General features: G+C 45.7%; 1 protein-coding gene across 1 annotated transcript in view; it reads right to left on the bottom strand.

Moving 5' to 3' along the window:
* The window catches only part of LOC128699337 (uncharacterized), a gene marked incomplete at its 5' end in the record, with an annotated part of 140354 nt that overhangs the window by 104963 nt on the left and 20956 nt on the right, over window positions 1-14435 (bottom strand). The window contains 1 exon segment of the mRNA XM_053791981.2: window positions 6323-6993. Coding sequence (XP_053647956.2) covers window positions 6323-6993 — 671 coding nt within the window.

Consider the following 14435-nt stretch of genomic DNA (forward strand, 5'->3'; position numbering starts at 1 on the left):
CTTTGACTGTTTCGGTCATATATATACGTCTTACGAGGTACCGTGCTTGACGTATATACACTCATAAATTCTAGCGGCTTCAAATCAAGCAGGAGAAAGCTGGTAGGCCCACATGTGAGAGAATGGGTCTGTGTGGTCAGTGTGCACCATATAAAAAAAATCCTGCAGCACGCAGTGCATGAGAAAAAAAAAACTTGACCGTTTTTATAATTAAAATGCCGACTTTGTGGTCTATTTTCGTATAGTATTTATGGTTGTTTCTTGTTTTCTTGGTCTCATTTGATAGAATGGAAAACATATTATAGAAACAGAGGTGATTTTGATTGATTTTACTATAAAAAGAACCTAGAAATGGAGCTCAAAGTAGGGGAAATGTTTAATTTTTGCCGATGTTCAAAAGTAAACAAATGATGTCATTGTCCAATAAATGTCCAACTAGCCATTCTAATATGCAGTCATGAATGGGTTGACATTATTTATACAATTATTACAATATTGCAGTAGTCTGCATAATAGTAAATCTTCTATTTTTTGTTTGAATAAAAATTCAAAATAGAAAGCAAGAGTAATATCACAGGGACCTGGAGACGTGACTGATGAACAAAGAAAATGTTATTTTAGAGCCAGGAATGTCTGCATTGTTCATTCTGGACCTTATTTTGGAATTGTCATATATTTTTTTTATTAACACATGGCGATTCCCACCAAGGCAGGGTGACCCACCAAGGCAGGGTGGCCCACCAAGGCAGGGTGACCCACCAAGGCAGGGTGACCCACCAAGGCAGGGTGACCCACCAAGGCAGGGTGACTCACCAAGGCAGGGTGACCCACCAAGGCAGGGTGACCCACCAAGGCAGGGTGGCCCACCAAGGCAGGGTGGCCCACCAAGGCAGGGTGACCCACCAAGGCAGGGTGACCCACCAAGGCAGGGTGGCCCACCAAGGCAGGGTGACCCACCAAGGCAGGGTGGACCACCAAGGCAGGGTGGCCCACCAAGGCAGGGTGACCCACCAAGGCAGGGTGGCCCACCAAGGCAGGGTGACCCACCAAGGCAGGGTGGCCCACCAAGGCAGGGTGGCCCACCAAGGCAGGGTGGCCCGAAAAAGAAAAACTTTCACCATCATTCACTCCATCACTGTCTTGCCAGAAGGGTGCTTTATAAATGTTACTTTGCTCACACTCCAACAGCACGTCAAGTATTAAAAACCATTTGTCTCCATTCACTCCTATCAAACACGCTCACGCATGCCTGCTGGAAGTCCAAGCCCCTCGCACACAAAACCTCCTTTACCCCCTCCCTCCAACCTTTCCTAGGCTGACCCCTACCCCGCCTTCCTTCCACTACAGACTGATACACTCTTGAAGTCCCTCTGTTTCGCTCCATTCTCTCTACATGTCCGAACCACCTCAACAACCCTTCCTCAGCCCTCTGGACAACAGTTTTGGTAATCCCGCACCTCCTCCTAACTTCCAAACTACGAATTCTCTGCATTATATTCACACCACACATTGCTCTCAGACATGATATCTCCACTGCCTCCAGCCTTCTCCTCGCTGCAACATTCATCACCTATGCTTCACACCCATATAAGAGCGTTGGTAAAACTATATTCTCATACATTCCCCTCTTTGCCTCCAAGGACAAAGTTCTTTGTCTCCACAGACTCCTAAGTGCACCGCTCACCCTTTTCCCCTCATCAATTCTATGATTCACCTCATCTTTCATAGACCCATCTGCTGACACGTCCACTCCCAAGTATCTGAATACATTCACCTCCTCCATACTCTCTCCCTCCAATCTGATATCCAATCTTTCATCACCTAATCTTTTTGTTATCCTCATAACCTTACTCTTTCCTGTATTCACTTTTAATTTTCTTCTTTTGCATACCCAACCAAATTCATCCACCAATCTCTGCAACTTCTCTTCAGAATCTCCCAAGAGCACAGTGTCATCAGCAAAAACCAACTGTGATAACTCCCACTTTATGTTTGATTCTTTATCTTTTAACTCCACGCCTCTTGCCAACACACGAGTATTTACTTCTCTTACAACCCCATCTATAAATATATTAACCCTTTGGGGGTTTCGGACGTACTAGTACGTCTTATGACCCAGGGTTTTTGACGTACAAGTATGCCTAAATTCTAGCGCCCTCAAATCTAGTGAGAGAAAGCTGGTAGGCCTACATATGTAAGAATGGGTCTATGTGGTCAGTGTGCGCAGTATAAAAAAAATCCTGCAGCACACAGTGCGTAATGAGAAAAAAACTTTGACCGTGTTTTTCGATTAAAACAGCGACTTTTCACTGTATTTTCGTATGGTATTTATTGTTGTATTCTAGTTTTCTTGGTCTCATTTTATAGAATGGAAGACATGTTACAGAAATTGGGATGATTTTGACTGGTTTTACAATGAAAAGTACCTTGAAATTGAGCTCAAAGTAGCAGAAATGTTCGATATTTACCAAAGTTCAAAAGTAAACAAATCATGCCAAGCGTCCAATACACGTCAACTGGTGAGTCTAATATTCTTTCACAAGTGTGCCAATATTATTTATACCATTTCTACACTAATGCAGTAGTCTGCATAACAGTAAATCTTATTTTTTTGTGAGAATAAAAATTCAAAGTGGAAAGCAAAAGAAATGTAAGAGGGGCCTGGGGATGTGACTAATGAACAGAGTAAATGTTATTTTAGTGCCAGGAATGTCTTTCTTGTTTATTCTGGACCCTATTCGGAAATTGGCATCTTTCGAAATTTGTGTGAAATTGGCAAAATTGCTAAATTCTGACCACTTTATTGGATAGTTGAAATCGGTAAATGGGTGGTTTCTTGTACTCATTCGATAGAAAAAATGGAGTTTTAGCGAGATAGTTATGATTTTTGTTGACTAGTACACTGGAATTGGCCGAAAATATGGCTCAAAGTGGGCAAAATCGCGAATGCGTAAACATCATCAAGACTGCTAACTTCGCGAAAGCATAATTCCGTAAGCTTTCCATCAAATTTCATACTTTTGGTGTCATTATGATCGGGAAAAGATTCTCTATCTTTTCATAAGAAAAAAAATAATTTTTTTTTTGAAATCTGAGAGGACCTGTTGACCCCCAAAGGGTTAAACAATAAATATATTAATGAAATTGGCCAAATTGCAAATTTCTGACCACATTACTGGGTAGTTGAAATTGGTAAATGGGCAGTTTCTTGTACTCAATTGATAGGAAAAAATGGAGTTCTAAAGAAATAGCAATGAGTTTGGTCGACTGGAACAATGGAATTAGCCGAAAATAGGGCTCAAAGTGGGCGAAATCACCGATTCATAAATATCGCCGAAGTCGCTAACTTCGTGTGAGCGTAATTCCGTCAGTTTTTCATCAAATTTCATTCTTTTAGTGTCATTACAATCGGGAAGAGTCTCTATCATTTCACAAAAAAAAAAAATTTTTTGTGTGTGTGTATGTGTGTGTGTTGGGGGGGGGGGACACCAGGACACACCTCAGGATTTGGGGCTGTGACAGTCAAGGGGTTAAATCACTTGTTCTCTCTAAGCTGGAATACTGCTGTACATTAACATCTACATTCAAGACAGGTGAAATTGCAGATCAAGAGAGTGTACAGAGAACCTTTACTGCACATATAAGTTCCATCAAACACCTTAACTACTGGGAACGCTTGGAAACAATTGACTTGTACTCACTGGAGCGCAGGAGAGAGAGATATATCATAATCTACACCTGGAAAATCCTTCAGGGACTGGTCCTTAATCTGCACACAGAAATCACTCCCCATGAAAACAAAAGACTAAGTAGGCAGTGCAACATACCCCTGGCTGCCATCAAGACCCTGGCTGCCATCAAGACCCTGGCTGCCATCAAGACCCTGGCTGCCATCAAGACCCTGGCTGCCATCAAGACCCTGGCTGCCATCAAGACCCTGGCTGCCATCAAGACCCTGGCTGCCATCAAGACCCTGGCTGCCATCAAGACCCTGGCTGCCATCAAGACCCTGGCTGCCATCAAGACCCTGGCTGCCATCAAGACCCTGGCTGCCATCAAGACCCTGGCTGCCATCAAGATCCTGGCTGCCATCAAGACCCTGGCTGCCATCAAGACCCTGGCTGCCATCAAGACCCTGGCTGCCATCAAGACCCTGGCTGCCATCAAGACCCTGGCTGCCATCAAGAGGGAGATGGACAGATACTTAAAGTCAGCGCTGGATCAGGCGGGCTGTGGTTTGTACGTTGGACTAAGTGCGGCCAACAGTAACAGCCTGGTTGATCATGCCCTGATCCACCATGTGGCCTTGTCATAGACCAGGCCACAGGGGTGTTGACCCCTGGAATACCCTCCAGCTAAGTAGGCAGACCTCATTTAACCCTTAAACTGCCCAAACATAGATCTACGTTTTTTCAACATTTGAAAGTACGTAAAAAAAGTAATCTTCTTTTGTTTTTTTTTTTACATTTGAAAACGTGTAAGAAAACGGTGATCTACAGTTTTTCTTGTTATATGTGAGAATATGTAAAAAATCATAGATCTACTTTTGGAGCACTACGCATGTAAACATAGATCTGTTTGGACAGTTTAAGGGTTAAAGGCTATATACGGCCTGTGTATTATGTACCGAGCGTAATTACGGAAGAAAGTTCCTGCAAAACTTGACAACAATTAACTGTTGCACTTGTGTCCCTGTACCTAACACCTGTGTGTGGCAGAATCATCAACAGACACCCAGGTGTTGCACCCAGTTGTCTGGTTCATCAATAGACACCCAGGTGTTATACATGCATCTTATTCATCAATAATCACACCTAGGTGTTGTACATGTGTCTTATTCCTCAATAACCACACCCAGGTGTTGCACCTTGGTGCCTTATCAATACACCCAGGTGTTGCACCTAGATGTCATCAATACACCCAGGTGCTGCACCTAGGTGTCTTGTCAATACATCCAGGTGTTGCACCTAGGTGTCTTGTCAATAAACCCAGGTGCTGCACCTAGGTGTCTTGTCAATAAACCCAGGTGCTGCATCTAGGTGTCTTGCCAATACACCCAGGTGTATTGACATGACTTGGGCATATTAAGACACCCAGGTGTCTTAATACACCCAGGTGTTGCACCTATGTGTCATCAATACACCCAAGTCCTACATCTAGTTGTCTTGTCAATACACAAAGGTGCTGCACCTAGGTGTCTTTTCAATACACACAGGCATTGCACCTAGGTGTCTTAATGCACCCAGGTGTTGCACCTAGGTGTCTTAATACACTCAGGTGTTGCACCTAGGTGTCTTAATACACTCAGGTGTTGCACCTAGGTATCTAAATATACCTAGGTGTTTCACATAGGTGTCTTAATACACCCAGGTGTCTTGTCAATACACCCAGATGTTGTACACAGAAGTCTTGTCAATACACCCAAGTGTTGCACCTAGGTGTAACCAATACACCCAGGTGACACCAATACACCCAAGTGCTGCACCTAGGCATCATCAATACACCCAAGTTCTGCACCTAGGTAATATCAATACACCCAGGTGTTGCACCTAGGTGTTATCAATACACCTAGGTATTGCACCTAGGTGTAATCAATACACCCAGGTGTCATCAATACACCCAAGTGTTGCACCTAGGTGTCAATACACCCAAGTGCTGCACCTAGGTGTCAATATACCCAGGTGTCATCAATACACCCAGGTGCTGCACCTAGATGTTAATACACCCAAGTGTTGCACCTAGGTGTTATCAATACACCCAGGTGTTGCACCTAGATGTTATCAATACACCCAAGTGTTGCACCTAGATATTATCAATACACCCAAGTGCTGCACCTAGGTGTCAATATACCCAGGTGTCATCAATACACCCAAGTGTTGCACCTAGGTGTTATCAATACACCCAGGTGCTGCACCTAGATGTTATCAATACACCCAAGTGTTGCACCTAGGTGTCAATATACCCAGGTGTCATCAATACACCCAAGTGTTGCACCTAGGTGTTATCAATACACCCAGGTGCTGCACCTAGGTGTTATCAATACACCCAAGTGTTGCACCTAGGTGTTATCAATACACCCAGGTGTTGCACCTAGGTGTCAATACACCCAGGTGCTGCACCTAGGTGTTATCAATACACCCAGGTGTTGCACCTAGGTGTCAATACACCCAAGTGCTGCACCTAGGTGTTATCAATACACCCAGGTGCTGCACCCAGGTGTCATCAATACACCCAGGTGCTGCACCTAGGTGTTATCAATACACCCAAGTGTTGCACCTAGGTGTCAATACACCCAAGTGTTGCAAAGACAACAATGACTTACTTGACAGAGAGGTTTTCCTTGTCTTTTTCTTGCAATTCCTTGTTGCATATGGTAGGTGTGGCAGCTGCGGCGGCGGCTGAAGCGTCGTTGGCAGCAGCCGTGTTGGCCAGCTCCGGGGTCATGGTGGCCGGCGCCGGTGAGGTGGCAGGGGTGTCAGTGGTGGTAGTGGCGGCCGGCGCGGTGGCACCAGCCGCCGCAGAGTAGTTCTGTGGCTCATCCTGGCCACCGGTCATGGTCATGGTGCGCCCTGGGGGTTGCTGCGTGCGCAGAGCCGCCACAGACCCCCGCGTGGTGACCCCGGTTGAATTCATCCCCAGAACCTCCACAACCGGTTGATTATTGGGCTTGCGCGGCCGTCGTATCCGCCGCTTGACCAACATCTTATAATTCTCCTTCTTCTTGGTGCTGTAGTAATACTGGATGCAGTCGTTGACAGACTTCCGCTCCAGATAACTCGCTATGACGACGAAATTCTTGGGATGCTGGAGGTACTTCTCACGGAAGATTTCCCGTTCCTGTTCCGTCCAGATGTTGATGTTCTTGTGGTCCTTGTACTCTCCTATGGGCTCTTCGATGAGTCCATTCTGGTTGATGTAGCGGTGGCGACGCTTCTTGTCCTCTAGGAGGATTGGTGGAATGACAGCATACGCCCGCATCTTCTTGTCCTCATTCTGTAAGGTTGATTTGGGTTGTTAGTGGTTAGAGTACAGATACTGTACTATCTCCAGGACTCAAGTCTGGCTAACCAGTTTCCCCTGAATCCCTTCACAAAATATTACCCTGCTCATACTCCAATAGCACATCAAATCCCAAAAACCATTCACCTCCATTTACTCCTATCAAGCACACTCACACATGTCTGATATTAGTCCAGATAAATAAAATCAGCCAGTGTGTCTAATGTGTGAAAGAGGCCTTTCATATGAAGCACACATGTCTTCAACACTGAAGACATGTGCCACAGTTGGGTGTCTTTATTGATGAAACATTTGGCATACACACCAGGCTTCTTCAGTCTACAAAGGGAGCAGTAGTAGTGAAATAAAGATGTAATCAGTATATCAGTCTTGGAGGAAAAGTATTTGAGATGGTCAGTCCCTCAGTCTGGAGAAGAGTTCAGCTCCGCGGTCTGGAATGGTAGTAGACAATAATACCACGTCTGGTCAGTTTCTGACCAGACGTGGCTTGAAATAAGCCTTAAAGTGGAAAAACATTCAATTTCAGACAGTGTAGAGGGTTAGAGTCAAATATCAAAGACAGGCTAAGTGCTATATAGGAGATGCCTAAAGACACTATTAATAAACAGGGTCGATTTAATGTCTGTGGTCACCACAATGTTTATTTTGGACTCTGTTTCCAAATTGGATTACAGCAGGACACGCCAATATCCATGGATTCAGTATTGGAGGTTTCAGTCATCCAGGGGCTCAGTTATCCAGGGGCTCAGTTATCCAGAGGCTCAGTTATCCAGGGGTTCAGTTATCCAGGGGTTCAGTTATCCAGGGGCTCAGTTATTCAGGGGCTCAGTTATCCAGGGGCTCAGTTATCCAGGGGCTCAGTTATCCAGGGGCTCAGTTATCCAGGGGCTCAGTTATTCAGGGGCTCAATTATTCAGGGGCTCAGTTATCCAGGGTTTACCATGGTCTGAAAATGACCCTTAATTTACCTTAATAATGGCCACAAAGAACAAAAGTAGTGATGCTGACAGTGTTCAAGGTCTAAGAGACAGTGTTCAAGGTCTAAGAGACAGTGTTCAAGGTCTAAGAGACAGTGTTCAAGGTCTAAGAGACAGTGTTCAAGGTCTAAGAGACAGTGTTCAAGGTCTAAGAGACAGTGTTCAAGGTCTAAGAGACAGTGTTCAAGGTCTAAGAGGAGATGTGAATTACTTCCCATCAGTGAATAAGTGATATTTCTTAATTTATTTTGTATTATTTATCAACTTGATCACAGCCATGTATATAAACCAAAAATATAATATTTGGTAGTATCAGTGTTGGAGGTATCCAGGGAAGTTCTTGGAAGGTATCCCCACTGGTACTGGGGCACTTGTTGGGTAGTATCAGTGTTGGAGGTATCCAGGGAAGTTCTTGGAAGGTATTCCCACTGGTACTGGGGCACTGGTTGGGTAGTATCAGTGTTGGAGGTATCCAGGGAAGTTCTTGGAAGGTATTCCCACTGGTACTGGGGCACTTGTTGGGTAGTATCAGTGTTGGAGGTATCCAGGGAAGTTCTTGGAAGGTATTCCCACTGGTACTGGGGCACTTGTTGGGTAGTATCAGTGTTGGAGGTATCCAGGGAAGTTCTTGGAAGGTATCCCCACTGGTACTGGGGCACTTGTTGGGTAGTATCAGTGTTGGAGGTATCCAGGGAAGTTCTTGGAAGGTATCCCCACTGGTACTGGGGCACTTGTTGGGTAGTATCAGTGTTGGAGGTATCCAGGGAAGTTCTTGGAAGGTATCCCCACTGGTACTGGGGCACTTGTTGGGTAGTATCAGTGTTGGAGGTATCCAGGGAAGTTCTTGGAAGGTATCCCCACTGGTACTGTGGCACTTGTTGGGTAGTATCAGTGTTGGAGGTATCCAGGGAAGTTATCCCCACTGGTACTGGGGCACTGGTTGGGTAGTATCAGTGTTGGAGGTATCCAGGGAAGTTCTTGGAAGGTATCCCCACTGGTACTGGGGCACTGGTTGGGTAGTATCAGTGTTGGAGGTATCCAGGGAAGTTCTTGGAAGGTATTCCCACTGGTACTGGGGCACTTGTTGGGTAGTATCAGTGTTGGAGGTATCCAGGGAAGTTCTTGGAAGGTATTCCCACTGGTACTGGGGCACTTGTTGGGTAGTATCAGTGTTGGAGGTATCCAGGGAAGTTCTTGGAAGTTATCCCCACTGGTACTGGGGCACTTGTTGGGTAGTATCAGTGTTGGAGGTATCCAGGGAAGTTCTTGGAAGGTATCCCCACTGGTACTGGGGCACTTGTTGGGTAGTATCAGTGTTGGAGGTATCCAGGGAAGTTCTTGGAAGGTATCCCCACTGGTACTGGGGCACTTGTTGGGTAGTATCAGTGTTGGAGGTATCCAGGGAAGTTCTTGGAAGGTATTCCCACTGGTACTGTGGCACTTGTTGGGTAGTATCAGTGTTGGAGGTATCCAGGGAAGTTCTTGGAAGGTATCCCCACTGGTACTGGGGCACTTGTTGGGTAGTATCAGTGTTGGAGGTATCCAGGGAAGTTCTTGGAAGGTATCCCCACTGGTACTGGGGCACTTGTTGGGTAGTATCAGTGTTGGAGGTATCCAGGGAAGTTCTTGGAAGGTATCCCCACTGGTACTGGGGCACTTGTTGGGTAGTATCAGTGTTGGAGGTATCCAGGGAAGTTCTTGGAAGGTATTCCCACTGGTACTGTGGCACTTGTTGGGTAGTATCAGTGTTGGAGGTATCCAGGGAAGTTCTTGGAAGGTATCCCCACTGGTACTGGGGCACTTGTTGGGTAGTATCAGTGTTGGAGGTATCCAGGGAAGTTCTTGGAAGGTATCCCCACTGGTACTGGGGCACTTGTTGGGTAGTATCAGTGTTGGAGGTATCCAGGGAAGTTCTTGGAAGGTATCCCCACTGGTACTGGGGCACTTGTTGGGTAGTATCAGTGTTGGAGGTATCCAGGGAAGTTCTTGGAAGGTATCCCCACTGGTACTGGGGCACTTGTTGGGTAGTATCAGTGTTGGAGGTATCCAGGGAAGTTCTTGGAAGGTATCCCCACTGGTACTGGGGCACTTGTTGGGTAGTATCAGTGTTGGAGGTATCCAGGGAAGTTCTTGGAATGTATCCCCACTGGTACTGGGGCACTTGTTGGGTAGTATCAGTGTTGGAGGTATCCAGGGAAGTTCTTGGAAGGTATCCCCACTGGTACTGGGGCACTTGTTGGGTAGTATCAGTGTTGGAGGTATCCAGGGAAGTTCTTGGAAGGTATTCCCACTGGTACTGGGGCACTGGTTGGGTAGTATCAGTGTTGGAGGTATCCAGGGAAGTTTTTGGAAGGTATCCCCACTGGTACTGGGGCACTTGTTGGGTAGTATCAGTGTTGGAGGTATCCAGGGAAGTTCTTGGAAGGTATCCCCACTGGTACTGGGGCACTTGTTGGGTAGTATCAGTGTTGGAGGTATCCAGGGAAGTTCTTGGAAGGTATCCCCACTGGTACTGGGGCACTTGTTGGGTAGTATCAGTGTTGGAGGTATCCAGGGAAGTTTTTGGAAGGCATCCCCACTGGTACTGGGGCACTTGTTGGGTAGTATCAGTGTTGGAGGTATCCAGGGAAGTTCTTGGAAGGTATTCCCACTGGTACTGGGGCACTTGTTGGGTAGTATCAGTGTTGGAGGTATCCAGGGAAGTTCTTGGAAGGTATTCCCACTGGTACTGGGGCACTTGTTGGGTAGTATCAGTGTTGGAGGTATCCAGGGAAGTTCTTGGAAGGTATTCCCACTGGTACTGGGGCACTTGTTGGGTAGTATCAGTGTTGGAGGTATCCAGGGAAGTTCTTGGAAGGTATCCCCACTGGTACTGGGGCACTTGTTGGGTAGTATCAGTGTTGGAGGTATCCAGGGAAGTTCTTGGAAGGTATTCCCACTGGTACTGGGGCACTTGTTGGGTAGTATCAGTGTTAGAGGTATCCAGGGAAGTTCTTGGAAGGTATCCCCACTGGTACTGGGGCACTTGTTGGGTAGTATCAGTGTTGGAGGTATCCAGGGAAGTTCTTGGAAGGTATCCCCACTGGTACTGGGGCACTGGTACTGGGCACTGGTACTGGGGCACTGGTACTGGGGCACTGGTACTGGGCACTGGTACTGGGGCACTGGTACTGGGCACTGGTACTGGGCACTGGTACTGGGGCACTACTTTACTTCAAATTTTTTGTAAAATTAGCCAATTTAGTGGCTTCTGGCAGCCTGAGAGGATAACTCTGATGGTTGAATAAACAGTTTCTTATGGCCAATGGTTAGTACAAAAGGGATACTAGCAAAATAGTCAGTGGCCTAAAATAAGCCTCAAATTGGGTGGAATTGCAGTTGTTTACATCACTGTCTAGATGTCAATAATGTAACCTGCTCTTGTTGCCCAAAAATTTAAAAATATGTATGTATGTTTTTTTAAATGGTAGCGAATCTCTTTCTGAAGGCAACTTTGCACTGGCAGTTACGCCGGCACAAAGTTAGCGGTCTGGACGCACTTTATGCACTGGAGATTTCGGTGGCTGTTACATATAGTAAGTTCTTGACTTACATACACCTGGAAAATCTTCTGTATTTTAAATATCATTATTATGTCTAGTATCATTATTATATATTATTATATATTATATATTATTACAGACAATTCAGGACCACAGTGTGTCTGTTAAGTCGAGGACTTACCACAGACCTGTGACACTGAAGTCAGGGTCCTTAATGTAGTCTAGAGTTTACCTCACTCAGACAGGCCTGTGAGGGGTAAATTTAGGCCTAGATATGAGAGACTGGGTCTATGTTGTCAGATGCACTGTATAAAAATTCCTGCCACACAATGGTGGCAGTTTAAAACACTTGGTTTAAAACACTTGGTTTAAGGTGTTTTCTTGTAGTTTTTTATAGCTTTATTCTGGATTTCTTGGTTTTATTTGATAGACTGGAAGATATATTATTGAAATATAGATGATTTTGAATGGTTTCAGGACCAGAAGTAGCTTGAAATTGAGCTCAAATTAGCAGAAATATTCAATTTTTTGTCAATATTCCAGAGGCTGGGTCAGGCCTCCCTACAACCCCCAGTCTGGTTTATGGGTTTTTAACAGGCCTAATTCAATTATTGGGAGGCTGTAAACTATAAATGATATTTCCTGGCTATATTATCAAAGAAATAAGAGTAAATCTTCTGTTTTTTTTGTTTGAATAAAAATTCAAAATGGAAGTCATGTGTTACATAGGAGAGGCCTAGGGAGGCCTGGGGAAGCCAGGATAGCCTAGGGAGGTCTGGGGAAGCCAGGGGAGGCCTATGGAGGCTGAGGGAGGCCAGGGGAGGCCTAGGGAGGCCAGGGGAGACCCAGGATGTGACTAAAACAGTAAATGTTGATTCTGTGCTGGCAATGTCTACATTGTTTATTATGGACCCTATTTTTAAGTTGGCATTTTAATTTTGTGTAAAACTGGCTAAATTACCGACTTCTGACCACTTTACAGAGTAGTTGAAATAGTTAATGGGCACTTTCCTGTTCTCAATCCATAGAATGAAAGACATACTAGCAAAATAGCTAAGAATTTGGCTGACTGGAATGACAGAATCAGACTAAGACAGGCCTTAAAGTAGGCAAAATCTCCAGTGTGTGGACTGCTTTGCACTGGCATAACTCCGCCAATTTCCCACTGAATTTTGCACTTCTGGCATCGGGGCCTCTGCAAAAACATCCTCTACCATTCCCTAAAGAAAAATTTTCTGTATTTTTAGAAAAAAGTGGAGAGAGAACAAGTTTGATAATAGTAAGTGTGTCAAGGAAGCCATTGACTGAGTGATGGTGAATGTGTTCCTTTCTCTCAATGTGTTCTTGTCTGTACTAAAACCTAGCATGGGGGGGTTGGGTACACTGATTGATGGAAAAAGAGTACAATCTCTCACACATTATTTTTTCGAAAATTTGGATGACAGTAGATCAGATATAGGCCTATAGTTATTTATGTCAGATATAGGCCTATATTTATGTCAGATATAGGCCTATATTTATGTCAGATATAGGCCTATAATTATTTATGTCAGATATATGCCTACAGTTATTTATGTCAGATATAGGCCTATATTTATGTCAGATATAGGCCTATAGTTATTTACATCAGGCCTATATCTTTGTATACTGGAGTGTTAGTTTCTAGTGTTCTGTTGAACAACTGTAATGACTGATGAACATGTACTGTTATTCTGTTGTTTGGGTAGACAGTCTACCACACACAGCCACAGTCTACCACACACAGCCACAGTCTACCACACACAGCCACAGTCTACCACACATAGCCACAGTCTACCACACACAGCCAGTCTACCACACACAGCCACAGTCTACCACACACAGCCACAGTCTACCACACACAGCCACAGTCTACCACACACAGCCACAGTCTACCACACAGCCACAGTCTACCACACACAGCCAGTCTACCACACACAGCCACAGTCTACCACACACAGCCACAGTCTACCACACACAGCCACAGTCTACCACACACAGCCAGTCTACCACACACAGCCACAGTCTACCACACACAGCCACAGTCTACCATACACCACCACAGTCTACCACACATAGCCACAGTCTACCACACACAGCCACAGTCTACCACACACAGCCACAGTCTACCACACACAGCCATAGTCTACCACACACAGACACAGTCTACCACACACAGCCACAGTCTACCACACACAGCCACAGTCTACCACACACAGCCACAGTCTACCACACACAGCCACAGTCTACCACACATAGCCACAGTCTACCACACACAGCCACAGTCTACCACACAGTCACAGTCTACCACACACAGCCACAGTCTACCACACACAGCCACAGTCTACCACACACAGCCACAGTCTACCACACACAGCCACAGTCTACCACACACAGCCACAGTCTACCACACACAGCCACAGTCTACCACACACAGCCACAGTCTACCACACACAGCCACAGTCTACCACACAGCCACAGTCTACCACACACAGCCACAGTCTACCACACACAGCCACAGTCTACCACACACAGCCACAGTCTACCACACACAGCCACAGTCTACCACACACAGCCACAGTCTACCACACATAGCCACAGTCTACCACACACAGCCACAGTCTACCACACACAGCCACAGTCTACCACACACAGCCACAGTCTACCACACACAGTCACAGTCTACCACACACAGCCACAGTCTACCACACACAGCCACAGTCTACCACACACAGTCACAGTCTACCACACATAGCCACAGTCTACCACACACAGTCACAGTCTACCACACACAGCCACAGTCTACCACACAGCCACAGTCTACCACACACAGCCACAGTCTACCACACACAGTCACAGTCTACCACACACAGCCACA

Source organism: Cherax quadricarinatus, unplaced genomic scaffold (genome assembly GCF_038502225.1).
Source record: "Cherax quadricarinatus isolate ZL_2023a unplaced genomic scaffold, ASM3850222v1 Contig586, whole genome shotgun sequence".
In the NCBI taxonomy this organism is placed as follows: domain Eukaryota; kingdom Metazoa; phylum Arthropoda; class Malacostraca; order Decapoda; family Parastacidae; genus Cherax; species Cherax quadricarinatus.